This window comes from Pelophylax lessonae (assembly GCF_965119305.1).
Source record: "Pelophylax lessonae genome assembly, chromosome: 5".
NCBI classification, from domain to species: Eukaryota; Metazoa; Chordata; class Amphibia; order Anura; family Ranidae; genus Pelophylax; species Pelophylax lessonae.
In genome coordinates, this window is record NC_138772.1 from 176,700,351 (window position 1) to 176,715,717 (window position 15,367).

At 48.2% G+C, this 15,367-nt stretch overlaps 1 protein-coding gene across 2 annotated transcripts in view; it reads right to left on the reverse strand.

Moving 5' to 3' along the window:
* Positions 1 to 15,367, reverse strand: part of LOC309555800 (intraflagellar transport protein 70A) — a 90,338-nt gene that overhangs the window by 57,420 nt on the left and 17,551 nt on the right. For both annotated transcript variants that reach the window (XM_082257964.1, XM_082257963.1), the window contains exon 6: positions 10,305 to 10,409. In XM_082257964.1, coding sequence (XP_082114090.1) covers positions 10,305 to 10,409 — 105 coding nt within the window. The remainder of the gene's footprint in view (positions 1 to 10,304; positions 10,410 to 15,367) is intronic.

Consider the following 15,367-nt stretch of genomic DNA (forward strand, 5'->3'; position numbering starts at 1 on the left):
ACAAAAACATGGTGGACCGCCGCAGCGGTCGCTGTAATGTGCCCCAAACACGATATGATCATGCCCCACAGCACACAGCCAGTCACACATACACAGGCTGACACAGGCAGTGCAGCACAGCCCCCCCTCCTTGCAGCCCACAGCATGCAGTCAGAGAGATAGGGAATTTAACAGTGTGAACACAGGCAGGGTTACACAGTCCCAGACTGACACCCCCCAAACAGACAGGTCCCCACATAAATACACTTACCTCCTAGATGGCGTGGGGAACCCGCACAGGCGAACAAGCCGCTGCACATGAGGCAGGGAGAGTCGCATCCAGGACGCACAAAATGGGGGTTAAGAAACCGCACAGCGCCCAGTGAGGTAGCCACCTCACCAATCATCCCTGCACCGAACAGGGATGGGTCGTTCACTGTGCCAGGAGCGTTACCTGGCTGAACGCTCGATGGCAGGCCGGGAAGCCACTGACCCACAACCTGCGACCAGGGGGAACAGCTCGAGACCCGGCCCGCACGAATCCTCTTCATCAGAAGAATTAACTAACGCTGACAAAAACAACAGCTAAGTAAAGAGAGAGAAAAAACTCAAACAAAAATCCAAAAAGAGAAAGGCTGAGACTAAAAGCCCCAGCATAGAAACATCCAGCTACTCCTGACAAGCTAGACATTGAAACTGAGGTATGGATACAGGAAGTAGGAGGGTATTGACTGAGGGGACCACCCCCTGGGGGTGGGATGTGTTAAAGCTTTTATATTAACATATTCTGTTGCCTAGCTACTCCTTCGGAGCAAAGTCTAATACCCCATTGTGACGAATATGGAGATGGCGGCGACTGTCGGAGGATGTAAGAGAAAACTGAATTTTTGTAAAATCTTACCTGTAAAATTCCTTTCTCTGAGTCCTCCGACAGTCGCCGCCTCTTCATATTCGTCACATATGGGGTATTAGACTTTGCTCCGAAGGAGTAGCTAGGCAACAGAATATGTTAACATTAAAGCTTTTAACATATCCCACCCTCAAGGGGTGGTCCCCTCAGTCAATACCCTCCTACTTCCTGCAACCATATCTCAGTTTCAGTGGAATAGCAGTAGAGTATACAACCAAACCCCAAAAGAGGGGCGGGGGCGGCGACTGTCGGAGGACTCAGAGAAAGGAATTTTACAGGTAAGATTTTACAAAAATTCAGTTTTCTCTTACGTCCTCCGACAGTCGCCGCCTCTTCATATTCGTCACATATGGGGACGTCCCAAAGCAGTGCAAACATGAGGGGTGGGAAACGCATCCGCGCCGAAAGGCAACGCAGTCTCCGCATCAAAGAAAGGAACCTTACCAAAGGAAGGAACCCAGCTGGGCAACAGGAAAAAACAGGTGCTCAACAGGAGCAACAACCCAGGAAAAGACAAATAACCAGGGGATAAAAAACTTATCCCAACAGCCAGTGGTCCCCAACAAGGGACCCTAGGGAATCGCTGCACTAAGAACCTTGCGGCCAAAGGAAGCATCCGCCGATGCCTGAACATCTACTTTGTAGAATTTTGTGAAAGTGTGCACGGTCAACCAGGTCGCCGCCTTACACACCTGGGCTACAGAAGCCCCATGACGACAGGCCCAAGACGTACTCAGAGATCTAGTAGAGTGCGCCTTCACAGGCACAGGGGGAACCTTCCCCTGCAAAGCATAGGCCTGTTCAATGGTCTGCCTGATCCATTTGGCGATGGTAGAGGCCGACGCCGCCATGCCCTTCCGAGGACCCTCTGGAAGAACAAACAAGGAATCCGTCTTTCGAAAAGACTCAGCCGATTTAAGGTAAACCCTTATCGCCCGAACAACATCCAATGAATGCAATCTCACCTCCTTTGGATGTTTAGGCTTCGCGCACAGCGAAGGCAAGACAATATCCTCATTAAGATGGAATTCCGAAACTCGCTTCGGAAGAAAAGAAGGATTAGGTCGCAAGACCACCTTATCCAAATGAACAACCAGATACGGAGACTTGCAGGACAAAGCTGCCAGCTCCGACACTCTGCGAGCCGAAGTGATCGCAACCAAAAAGGCGACCTTTTTGGACAACATAGACAACGAGATCTCCCTGATCTGTTCAAAAGGAGCACGTTGTAACACAGATAGAACGAGATTCAAGTCCCAAGGGGGCAGAGGATCCCTCCTAGGAGGAACCAGATGCCGCACTCCCTGAACAAAAGTGCCAACCAAGGAGTTGGAAGCCACGGGACGTTGAAACAGAACGGCCAGCGCAGACACCTGACCCTTTATCGTAGCCAGCGCCAAACGCTGATCGACACCCGTTTGAAGGAAGGACAGCACTCGGGAAACCGAGTACGTGCGGGGTGAAAACCCCCTGGACTCACACCAGGCAAAATAGGCCTTCCAAGTACGGTAATAAACCTTCCCCGAGGAAGACTTCCTCGCGTTGATCAAGGTATGAACGACCTCTGGGGAGAGACCCTTCTCCTTCAGGACCTCGGTCTCAACAGCCAGGCCGTCAAAGCCAGCGACTGTAAAGCAGGATGGTAAATCGGCCCTTGAGACAGGAGATCGTCTCGAAGAGGCAGACGCCACGGGGCGTCGACCGCCAGATTCACGAGGTCTGCGTACCAGGACCGGCGAGGCCAGTCCGGTGCCACAAGAATCACCGTGCTGCGTTCCGAGTGTAACCTGCGAAGGAACCTGGACAGCAACTGAATCGGTGGAAACGCGTACATCAGCTTGTACTGATGCCACGGGGCCACTAACGCGTCCGACGCGTCTGCCCGAGGGTCGCGCGTCCTTGCCACGAACCTTCTCACCTTGTTGTTGAGACGAGACGCGAACAGGTCCACATCTGGAAGACCCCACTTCGCGCACAACATCTGGAAGACAGCCGGGTGGAGAGACCATTCCCCCTGATCCAGGGTCTGGCGACTCAGATAGTCCGCCTGCCAGTTCTCCAGCCCTGCAATGTGAACCGCCGTTATCGCCGGGACATGAGTCTCGGCCCAAGACAGAATGTCGGCCACTTCTCGAGCCGCTCGGGCACTCCTGGTGCCCCCTTGGTGGTTGATGTAGGCCACCGCCGTGGCATTGTCCGTCTGCACCCGAACCGGGCAGCCCCGCAGCCGGTCCGTCCAGCGATGAAGACAGAGATTTATCGCACGCAATTCCAGAATGTTGATCGGAAGGGAGGACTCCCCCTCCGACCAAGTCCCCTGGGCGGACAGAACGCCCAGAACACCACCCCAGCCCGACAGGCTGGCATCCGTAGTGATTACCGTCCACGAGATAGGACGAAACGACTTGCCCCCGGACACCATCGGGGACTGGAGCCACCACAGAAGATCCCTTCTGGTGCGATGACTCAACGATATTTGAAGATCCAGAGATTGAGGTCGCCCGTCCCACATGGACAGGATCTCCGCTTGGAGACCCCGCGTGTGAAACTGGGCGAAGGGAATCGCCTCGAAGGCCGAGACCATCAATCCCAGACATCTCATGCACGTCCGCAGAGACGAGTGCGGAACGTCCCGGAGGGACCTGATTTCCTCCTGAAGAGTTCTGAGTTTGTCTTCCGGCAGGAAGACCTTCGCCTGCACCGAGTCCAGAATCATTCCCAGGTAGGGAAGACAAACCGACGGACTCAGTGTCGACTTTGGAAAATTTATCGTCCAACCAAACTCCTGCAGAGTTTGCATCGTGACAGACAGGTCCTTCTCCAGACCCTGGCTGGTCGCAGACCGAACCAGAATGTTGTCCAGATACCCCAGGACAGAAATGCCCTGGGCCCTCAATAATGCCAGAACCGGTGCAAGCACCTTGGTGAAGACCCGCGGAGCCGAGGCGAGACCAAAAGGCAACGCCACGAACTGGTAGTGATCCTCCGCAATGGCGAATCGAAGGTACCTCTGGTGACCCTCGAAAATGGGGATGTGAAGATACGCATCCTTCAAATCGATGGAGGCCATGAATTCTCCCGGAACCAGGGCAGCCACCACCGACCGCAGGGATTCCATGCGGAACTTGCGAACCCGCACAGAGCGGTTCAGAGCCTTCAAGTCCAGAATTGGACGAACCTTGCCCTCCTTTCTGGGCACGGTGAACAGATTGGAATAAAACCCCCGAAATCTGTCCCGATGAGGCACCGGAACTACCACTCCCTGAGCCCTCAGGTCCTGCACCGCCAGGTGCAGGTCCCGTAAACGCTCTGGAGACTCTGAAGATTTGAGGGAAAAAATCTGCTCTCCGGCCGAGAGAGAAACTCGATCTTGTAACCAGATCGAACGATCTCCTGAACCCATCTGTCCCGCACGTGGGCCAACCAGGGCTGAAGAAAACCGAGCAAGCGTCCCCCCACCCCAAAACTGGGTGAGGGCGCCCCTTCAGGCCGCACTGTTATGGGCTGCGGATCCGGATTGACCGGACTTCTGTTTTCCAGACCAGGGCTTCTTCTGAGAGCCTTGACCTTTGAACGGTTTGCCCTTGTAGTGCGACCGAAAGGCACGAAAGGACCCCTGAGGGGGCCGAAAATTAGCATGCTTCTTCCCAGAAGCCCCCTTAGCCTTGGGGAAATGGGGCAAGAGAGTGCTCTTACCTCTGGTGATCCCCTTAATCAACACATCCAAGGACTCCCCAAAAAGGCGAGACCCATCATAAGGCAGATTGGCTAAGGTCTTACGTGAAGATCGGTCCACCGACCAACATTTCAACCAAACCAGGCGGCGAGACAACACCGCCACGCTGTGCACACGTGCAGCCAACGGGACTAGGTCCAAGTCCGCATCACACAGATACATGACACCCTGGTGGATTTAATCCACCATATCCAGGGTCGCCGGCGAGGCCGAATCGGCCACTAAGACGCGCCTAAGCAACTGCGTCCAACTTGCGACCGCCTGGGCCGCCATGAGAGAGGCAAACAGAGCCTTAAGCATAGAACCCGTAACAGAATAAGTATGACGGGCAAGAGACTCCAATCTCCTATCCGTGGCATCACGGAACACAGGGGAATCCTCTGCAGGAATCGCAGTGGATTTGTTTAAAACCGCAATTGCGTGATCCACTGGGGGTGGCACACACCACCTTACATCAGTGGAAGGCGAGAAAGGATAACGCAGCTTGAACCTACTTGGTACAGCAAAAGGTTTGCGTAGATTGCGCCATTGTTCCTTAACAGCGCGCTGAAAATCATCATTGCAGGGAAAAACCTGCGGCGTCCTGCGTTTCCTCTGCGTCCCATAAGCCGCCAAGGCAGCGGGGGGACACACTTTATCCTGCAAACGCAGCGTTTGTTTTATGGAAGCAATCAATTCATCCATGATTGCAAGCTCTTCAGGCGAGCCAGGGGGAGAATTATCAACCCCTTCAACTTCAGCCTCCACCTCGGACCCCACTAGATCCAGGGAGGAGCGGGACCCCGATAAGGAGGCCCCCGCCATAACAGCCCCATCACCTTCACCCTCAGAATCAGAGGAAAGAGAAACTCTGGGTCTTTTAGCAGATTGAGCAGCCACCAGCATCTGCACCTGAGCAGCAAGGCCAGCCACAATAGTGGCTAAATCCCCCCCTGGGGGGGAAACAGCGGTCCCCTGGCTTTCCACCAAGGCGGTAGGAAATTTGCCCTCCTGAGAATCCATTGCCCCTATTACAAATGCCGGATAATAAAGGGTTAACTGCCCCTTTAACAAGCGCGGCGAGCGCAGCCCACCGCACCACACACAAGCACAATGAGACCCCCACAGGGACAATAAAAACTGACACAGGCAATGGATAAGAAGGATATAACCTGAGGAGACCCTCGCCGCTGCTGCTGCCTCGATCGGTGTTCCTGGAGAAGAGGAAGTGATGCGGCCAGGGCGCTCTATGAAAGCCTATGGGAGGCTACAAGAAAATGGCCGCCATGCATGTAGAACATGCGGCCGGAGCGAGTGTAGGCAAAATGGCGTCGTTTGGCGCCGAAACCGCCGCTCCACAGTACAGTAATGCACACATGTCATCCATGTATAAAAAAACATGTTAGATCGCCGCAGCGATCGCTGTACAGTGTCACACAGCTCCCCCCCCCCCCTTGCAGCCCACAGCATGCAGCCGAGTGATAGGGAGACAAACAGTGTGAACAGAGGCAGGTTACACAGTCCCAGACTGACACCCCCCCCAGACAGACACGTCCCCACATAGATACACTTACCTCACAATGGCGTGGGGGACCCGCACAGGCGAACAAGCCGCTGCACATGAGGCAGGGAGAGTCGCATACAAGACGCACAGAATGGGGGTTAAGAAACCGCACAGCGTCCAGTGAGGTAGCCACCTCACCAATCATCCCTGCACCGAACAGGGATGGGTCGTTCACTGTGCCAGGAGCGTTACCTGGCTGAACGCTCGATGGCAGGCTGGGAAGCCACAACCTGCGACCAGGGGGATCAGCCCGAGACCCAGCCCGCATGATCCTCTTCATCCGAAGAACTAACTAATGCTGACAAAAAGAACAGCTAAGTAAAGGTAGAGAGAAAACTCAAACAAAAAATCAAAAAAGAAGAAAGAGTCTGGGGCACAAAGCCCCAGCACAGAGAGAGCCAGCCACTCCTGACAAGCTAGACATTGAAACTGAGATATGGTTGCAGGAAGTAGGAGGGTATTGACTGAGGGGACCACCCCTTGAGGGTGGGATATGTTAAAAGCTTTAATGTTAACATATTCTGTTGCCTAGCTACTCCTTCGGAGCAAAGTCTAATACCCCATATGTGACGAATATGAAGAGGCGGCGACTGTCGGAGGACGTAAGAGAAATAGTATTTTATCTTCAGTGGTGGCGCTATACATTTCTTTGATGTATCGTGCATCATAGCACACATCACAGGGGAGGGAAAAAACAAATTTTGGATGAGCTGGTTGGACTTGTTATAGTAAGGGGAGAATTCCTAAGTTTTTTACATCTGCAAATCCACTGAAATTGGCTCCCACTACACATAGCGGCATTTACACACTTATTTCACTTTTTTTACTCCTTTCCTCCCCCTATCTTTCTTTGTGAGACACTATTGGTGCTCTCTTTTCTTCCTTAAAATTATTAAAATTACTCCTGGGTATGCTTGCATTCTGGGTAGAGGTTCTGTGCCTGTGCACGTGGTTGCCCCTGGGGCCGGGGGCCATTCATTGCCTTCGTATGCCAGCCAGTAGACAGATGCCAGTGGAGGCTTTGGCTTCGCCTGGGGTCCCTCGCATGTTTGGGTGTTTTTTTTTTCCAAATTGTTACATGGCAAGACATGCTGCTCTATATACTAGTTCTTTAGGCTGTCTTATATGTTATAAACGTGATTTGACTGTTGGAACAGTGAGCTGATTACTCATTGGACCATGTTGGTCCTTGTCCAATTTTGTACCATGAATAGCAAATATTTGAGCTATGATGCTATGTATTGTTGATATCTCTGTTTGTATTGCATACCAATAAAGAATTTCTAAAAAAAAAAATCCACTGAAAGGTTGTTTCCTTACTACTGTCCCTGTGGCACCAGGATAAGAAATGAGTGGAGTGGTTGCAACCAGGACAGGAAGCCATAGTCATAATTAAAAGTATTTTTAGGGTCCATGCACACTAGCTTAAAAAAAAAAACAGCAGTGCTTTTGGCCAAAGAAAAAAAAAAAAAAAAAAAAAAAAAAGCAAATTTTGAGAATTTTCTGTGCTAGACTTTAGGCACATTTAGCGTTTTTTTCTGCCACAAAACTACTCTCAAAAACGCAAAACAGAAGGGATATTTAATTGCCTCGAAACGCTGAGCCTAAAATATGCCTCTAAACGACCTAATGTGCATGGAAACATAGGATAACATCAGTTCCAGGCAGGCAAAACACCAAACTCCTCTAGGAGCATCATTTTTTAAGCCGGTGTGCATGGACCCTTAGAAGGAAGGGAAATATAAAGCTCTCACTAGTAAGCTTGCACAGATAGAATATTAGAGTCTACAGAATATATTGAGATTCTTCGGTTAAAGAAAATTAGATAAGGCAGCGCTTTAAAATGGATAGCTGAATTTCATGTCTAATAAATATAATAAGCTTTAACTTTATTTAGGAACGTTTTCATATTAACACTGGTATAGGCAAACAGCTTAAAGAGGTTGTAAACTCGTTTGATTTTTTTTTTTTTTTTTAAACCCTGCAAAAGAAAGACATAATGAGCTAGTATGCATCGCATATTAGCTCATTATGCAATACTTACCTCAGAACGAGCCCCCGCCGTGCCGCTCACTCACCTCTATGACGGGCGACATGTCTAGTCGCCCGTCTTCCGGGATCGCGGCATCCGGCCATCTGATTGGCCGGAGCCGCGGTGACGTCACTCCCGCGCACGCACGCGGGAGCCGACAGTCACGGCACGGGGCTCTGAAGGAACGGCACGATCGGCCGTTCCTTCAGAGCGCATGCGCCAGTGACGTCACTGGCGACATGTAAGGTAAATATCTCCTAAAAACGGTACATGTTTAGGAGATATTTACAGTACCTATAGGTAAGCCTTATCATAGGCTTGCCTATAGGTACAAGTTGTAGAGGAGGGTTTACTTCCTCTTTAAGGGTTTTTTACACTTAGGGCTCTTTCACACGGGCGATCAGTTTTTTGCCTCCGCTCTGGTCCTTTTTTTTTTTTTTCCACGGAGCGGATGACACTTGTGTCATCCGCTCCATATGTCCGCATATCATCCCATCCGTTTGCGGATGATATACGGACATAATGTTAGTCTATGGGCATTGCGGATGTCAGCGGATGACACCGCTGACATCCGATTTTGCTTCCTTTCCGTTTTTTGAACGGAGGAAAAATAGGGTTCTGTTCCATTCCAAAACACGGAACAGAACTGAAAGGAAGAAAATCGGATGTCAGCGGATGGTATTCCGCTGACATCCGCAATGCCATAGACTTACATTATGTCCGTAAATCATCCGCAAAAAAATAGGATGATTTGCAGACATACGGAGCGCCCGTGTGAAAGGGCCCTTAAGCAGGGATGTGTAATATTTTCATATTCTAGTTTGGTCATATGAGTTGCCTTTACAGGAAAACCCCGGTTTTGTTGATTATCATAATACATTTGATGCACAGGCCATTGTGTAATTTATTATTACAGCCTATTGTCTTATTTCAGTTTGTAGCTATGATTTTCTTGGCACAATAAGTTGTTCTTGCAACTGTGACAAAATTACTGTGTGTGGAATGCCACAAAAAAACATATTCCCTACACTTATGTGTATTTAAAAAAAAAAAAAAAAAAAAAAACATTTGAAGTAAGGTTTCAGAAATCCTCAGCAGTATAGATGGGCCGAACACCAACACCCCCCCCCCCCCCCTTCAGGTCGTACCAGAACCCCCTAACAAAGTCTATGGGGCCGGAACTCGAAAAATCAAAAGTCACGATTTTAAAGGAGCAGTGATTTTAATGATGCTTAAAGTGATACAATAAATATGACTGTAAAGTGGCATATCTATAAACGTGTATAAAACCTACTGCAGCAATAATGATATTTATAAAGAAAAAAAAGAAATTTAAATTGCTGGCAATACAATACTATTGCCAGCAATACAAAAATGTGAAAAAAAAAAAACACCCCCCCCTAATATATTCTGGCCACGGTTGTGGGGAAGAGGCCCTTGTCACCATCAACATGGGGACAAGGTGCTCTGCCCTCTCCTTGCCCCAAAGCACCCCACCCATGTTGAGGGCATTTGGCCTGGTATTGTTTAGGAGGGTAACCAAAGCTAAGAAACTCTCCTGCGCTCAAGTGGTGTGTGATGAGGGAAAAATGTATGTTCAATGGTCTTTGTTGGCATCACTTGTGGTCTTGCTGCCCCCTCAGGACAAAGGGTATCCAAAAACATTAAAAAACAACAACAAGAGAGGGGCGTACTTGTGCATTACCACTAAAAAGGTTTTTTTTTTTAATCCAAAATAATACACATTATACTCACAAACAATTGTAGATAGCACACATGTTAACATGATCGGACAAAAGATCTCCAAGGTAGTCAAGGCACTCCACGGTGCTGGATAGCATGCTAGTGTCGGCATGACTCTGCTATGCTATGGCTGACACATTTCGAGGGCGAACCCTCTTCCTCAGAGCCAAAGACTGCTACTTGAGTGCTACTTGGGGCGCTCGCTAATCAGCTGCAATAACATTTGCTAAAATCCTGGCAGTGTATATAATGTACCTGGGGATAATTTTTCAAAATAAATTTCAAGTTTCACTTTAATAATAATAATAAACATGATGAAACATATATTAATATAAACTTTACAGTAATTACAGTAATTTACCTGGATGCTCTCTGATGCCATGTTCTATTATATCTGCAATGTGCTTTAAAGCTGGTGCATATTGTTTCGTGCTATAGTAACACAAAGCAATGTTGTAAGACAAATCTGTCCAAATAGAAAAAAAGACAGAGAAATATTTAAACAAAAATTCACTGTTCTGCAATTACCTAACAATACTCACATTCAAAATCAACTGCTGCAAAACCACAATACAGTGATATTGAAAATAAAATAAAGTCTTATTGGACTTGGGCTCCAGATGGAAAAGTAGCCAGCTTCCCCATCAGTAGTATGGGTGGACAAATATCTGCTGATAGTGTTGGTCTGGAGCACAGGGTGGACCAAGATGGTGGCGTCTTGCTCGTGGGACGTGGTGACCTCATCACCTACGACCGGCGCCATCTTGGTGGAGGTATGAGCGAATGTGTGGTACATCACACTTCCGCTTGCGTCACTTCCAGGTGCATCCTGATTGGTTGTAGCGGGTGACATAATTTCCTGTTTCGCCAAGGCGGCGTTTTTGGAACCTGGAACATGCATCATTCATCTTATGGAGCCAGGTAATGGCACAAAAAGTACAGCGCTAATAAATGTCAGTCCATATCAAATCAATCAATCTTCAGAACTTCTGTTGTTAACTGTAGTGAAGGGAAAAGCAGAGAGAGGTGTCCAGAAGAAGCCCCCACCAACACCTATTTACACTGCCTCTTACCCCTTCATGTGGACCTCCAACAAAGAACGTCAATCGAGCATTATCAGACTATGCCTTTGGATCAATTAATCACCTTCTCCCAGAAGGAATGATAAACAGTTGCCCACAGCGTCTTCCCCAATGTTGTTCAATATGAAAGCACAAAGGGGGCATATCATTAGGGGTGTTGAAAATGATGGGCGCATCGATGTATCGCGATGCAGCCTTTTCCGAACCCAGAATAATCGCGATTGCGCGTGACGTCATCCTGGCTCCTCCCCCTCCCTCCCTCCACAAAAGTGTCATTGCTGGCTTAACATGCACCGGTGGCCTGGCTGCGTCCGGCGCTGTTCCCCTCTCATTGGATGGTGTAGCCTCAGGAGGCAGGCGCTGCAGCACATCAACGTGCTGCCCCCACCCACGCTTTCCCCCTTCCTCGGGATTTGTAGCTCTGTCACCTCCCCCATGGGCGGGTTTAGTGCTGCTCGGCGCTGACACAGACATCTCTGCACCTATCATCACATCCCGCGGATGAGAAACAGAGTCTGCTTCAGGAAATGCGCTGCGAGGGGAGGAGGAGGGTGGTAGGAGTGCTCGGAAGTGAGAGACCAGCCTGTCATGCTTAATGTAAGTGAGGGGTGAGTGCATAGAAGTGGCATATCCCCCACCTCTGCTGTACCTCCAGTCTGTGTACTGTGTGCCTATCATACTGGGCCTTTTTTTCCGTCTAGTTCTTCCTGCGAATTTCCTATAAACTTTACCACCTGGAAACATCCACTTATCTGCAAGTAGTATACTTGTAGATAGCATGCCTTCCTTTTTTTCTTTTCTCATTAATGTTGACGTACATTGTATCTAAGTTGCTGCCAAAAGACTCACCAATGATTTGTTAAAGTGATACTAAAGGGTATTATTATTTTTTTTCTATAAAATAAATAAGATGATATCATACTTACCTGCTGGCAGTCTCTTGTACCATGTCTGCAGTCTCTGACCATCTCCTGTACCATGTCTGCAGTCTCTGACCGTCTCCTGTAGTATGTCTGCAGTCTCTGACCTTCTCCTGTATCCCATCTGCAGTCTCTGACCGCCTCCTGTACAATGTCTGCAGTCTCTGTCCGTCTCCTGTATCATGTCTGCAGTCTCTTACTGTTTCCTGTAGTATGTCTGCAGTCTCTGACCGTCTCCTGTATCATGTATGCAGTCTCTGACCCTGTCTTTTAATATGTCTGCAGTCTCGGACATTCTCTTGTATCATGTCTGCAGTCTTTGACCCTCTCCTGTAGTGTGTCTGCGGGCTCTGACCCTCTCCTGTAGTGTGTCTGCGGGCTCTGACCCTCTCCTGTAGTGTTTAGGGGGAGCCTGGAGCTCCTTTTTAAGTTGTTGTCTGCTGTATTTAGACTTTGCTACATGCAGGGAGTGTTTTTTTTTTTTTTTTTAAGAACAGATAAAAAAAATCAGCTAACAGAGAAAATATAAGTGATAATAATCTAAACCTAAAAACAGTGTACAAATAATAAAAAATGTCAAATTAAATTATAAGCCAAAAATACAAAAAATTACTAAAAATACATAAAATGAAAATATATTGATTAGTCAACTATTGCTGATAAACGCATTTACATCCCATATAATGTTCATTCCAAGCAGGACATAAGTCTTGGCCATATAGATCCCCCGGGTCTCCAATTTGGAGATCTCTCGAACAATGCTATTACCTCTCCAACTACTGGTGAATCGATCAATGCCCAAAAATATGGTACCCGACGGATTCCGTTTGTGATGTAGTGCATAATGCTACGAGACACTAATTAGCTACATGTTCATTTAGTCTAGTTTGAAGCATATGCTTCGTGCGGCCAATATATTGTAGGCCACATGGACAACAAATCCACATTTTTCGAGGTACACATAATGAACGGTTTAATGGTAAATTTATTTACCATATTAATGGTAATTTATGAGCAGCATTGCTCATGCCCCTTTACAGACTCAGGGAGAGTCTGGTTTCTGCCTCAGGACAGATTCGCTCTAGACCCGCCCCCGTACCTTCCCTGCAAATAGGGGTCGCAATCGAAGAAAGGTGAAGAGGTCGAGGTGGAGGTAGACATGTGGCTAATATTAAGAAAGACTGTCCAAATCATAGTGTCTCAAAGCATTACGCACTACATCACTGTAAGAACCCGACAGGTCCCATTTTTTGGGGCATTGATCGATTCACCAGTAGTTTGAGAGGTAATAACGTTGTTAGAGAGATCTGTATAGCTGGGTGATATGTTTACTCATTTCTTATGTTTTTTTGTATGTATGTAATTTTAATCTGCCTTATGATCACTTGATAGAGCCATGTCCCGATGCGCGGTTGTGAATTGCTCATTTTTTATCTGAAGGAATTTTTAGTTTAATGCCCTTTTGAATTTTTGAAATTGATAATTTTTACAGCTTGAATGATTTTATCATATTAGTTGTGAGGTTGCTCGCTTGTATGTTCCTCCAGAGCCATAGGACGAAAGGTGCCATTTTTGCATATTAATATGCAGCCTATCGGCTTGGTCTCTCTATGAGTTGAGCTAAGGAGGAGGAGGAGTGTTCCCTCCCTTCCGGCCTGTTAAACGCGAAGAATTATGTAACCGCTGCCTCGGTTAGTTCTATAAATGTTGCATGATGTCGCGCACTGGCCACGCCCTGACGTCATTTCTGACGAAACGCGTAGGGAGAGTGACGCGTGACGTCATCGTGCACCTGGACTTGGCAGCCATCTTTTTGTTTGGAAACATTCGGTTTCCATGTTTACATACTTAAATATTATCTCAACAACGTGAGTGTAATATTTTTTATTCATAAACAATTTTAACGAAATATACTGCACTATGATATGCCCCCTTTGTGCTTTCATACTGAACAACATTGGGGAAGAAGCTGTGGGCAACTGTTTATCATTCCATCTGGGAGAAGGTGATTATTTGATCCAGATATACTACTCCAGGAATTTTCTGATAGTGCTCGATTGACCTTCTTTGTTGGAGGTCCACATCAAGGGGTAAGAGGCGGTGTGAATGGGTGTAAATGGCTCCCTAAGATTAATGATGCATGTTCCAGGTTTTAAAAATGCCGCTTTGGTGAAACAGGAAATTATGTCAACCAATCAAATCAGGATGCACCTAGAAGTGACGCAAGTGGAAGAGTGGTGTACCACACATTTGCTCATACCTCCACCAAGATGGCGCCAGTCGAAGGTGATGAGGTCACCACGTCTCACGAGCAAGACACCACCCTGTGCTTCAGAATGAACACAGTAGGTGGGAGCCAGTGCCTGGTGGAAAAAGAGCAAGCGCCCCTCTGCCTCCTGGCCCTGCAGCAATGAGGGAGAGACATATTTAGGGCACAAGCAATTTGATGCTTGGAGATGGGGGGGGGGGGTACAGTCCCCAGTAGGAGCGAAACCATAAAAGGCAAGAGGAGGAAGTAACCCCGAGGGGGGTCATCCAGTTGCCCCTGCCCTGAAGCTGCCTAAACTCCCTAGAGACTTGTGCAAGCAGTCGAGTGGGGAGGCCCTTGAAACTAGTACAGAGCCTAGAGGAAAATAAACTGCTTGTAGCTCTTGTTGGCCCAGAGGAAACACAAAAACTGAGGCACTGAGGTATGTGACGGCATTTAAAATGGTGGATGATGTATTTCCCATTTTAAGTGGGAGGAGCCCTATCTCTCAGCTCCTGCCCTGGAAGACAACTTAAGAAAATACCTGTTGGTATTGCTGTAAATTTAGTGGTGTCCTGTGCATTCTGCACTGTTATGAGGAAGAGGAAAGGGTAAGATGTTCTTTTGCCCTAGCACACTTTTTGTTCTAGGGTTACAACCCTGTTCTTTCAGACACAGTACATTAACCACTTTACCACTGCTCACAGTAATATTACTGCGGCAGAGTGGCTCGTTATCGTCTGACGACGTAGTACTACGTCGTCAGACACTCCCCCTTCTGGGCGGCGCTTGCGCGCCGCCGGAGGCTCGCTCCCGCTGTTTTCATTCACAGCGGGAGTCGGGCCAGGGGAGGAGTAGCGGCGATCGCCGCTGCTCTTACCCGATCGTCGGGGATCGAGTCTGGAGATCCGCCCGCTGTGTGTAAACACAGCGGGCGGATCTCCATAGTGACAGGGAGTGACAGATCTGACTGTTCAGCATAGCTGGACATCCGATCTGTCCATGACTCACTCAGTCACCTCCCCCCCTACACGTCAGTAAGCACCAGGCATACATTAACCCCTCCCTCTCCAATAAAATTAACCCCTTCCCTACCAGTGTCATTTTTACAGTAACAGTGCATATATATAGCACTGATTACTGCAGTAATGTCACTGGTACCCCCAAAAGTGTA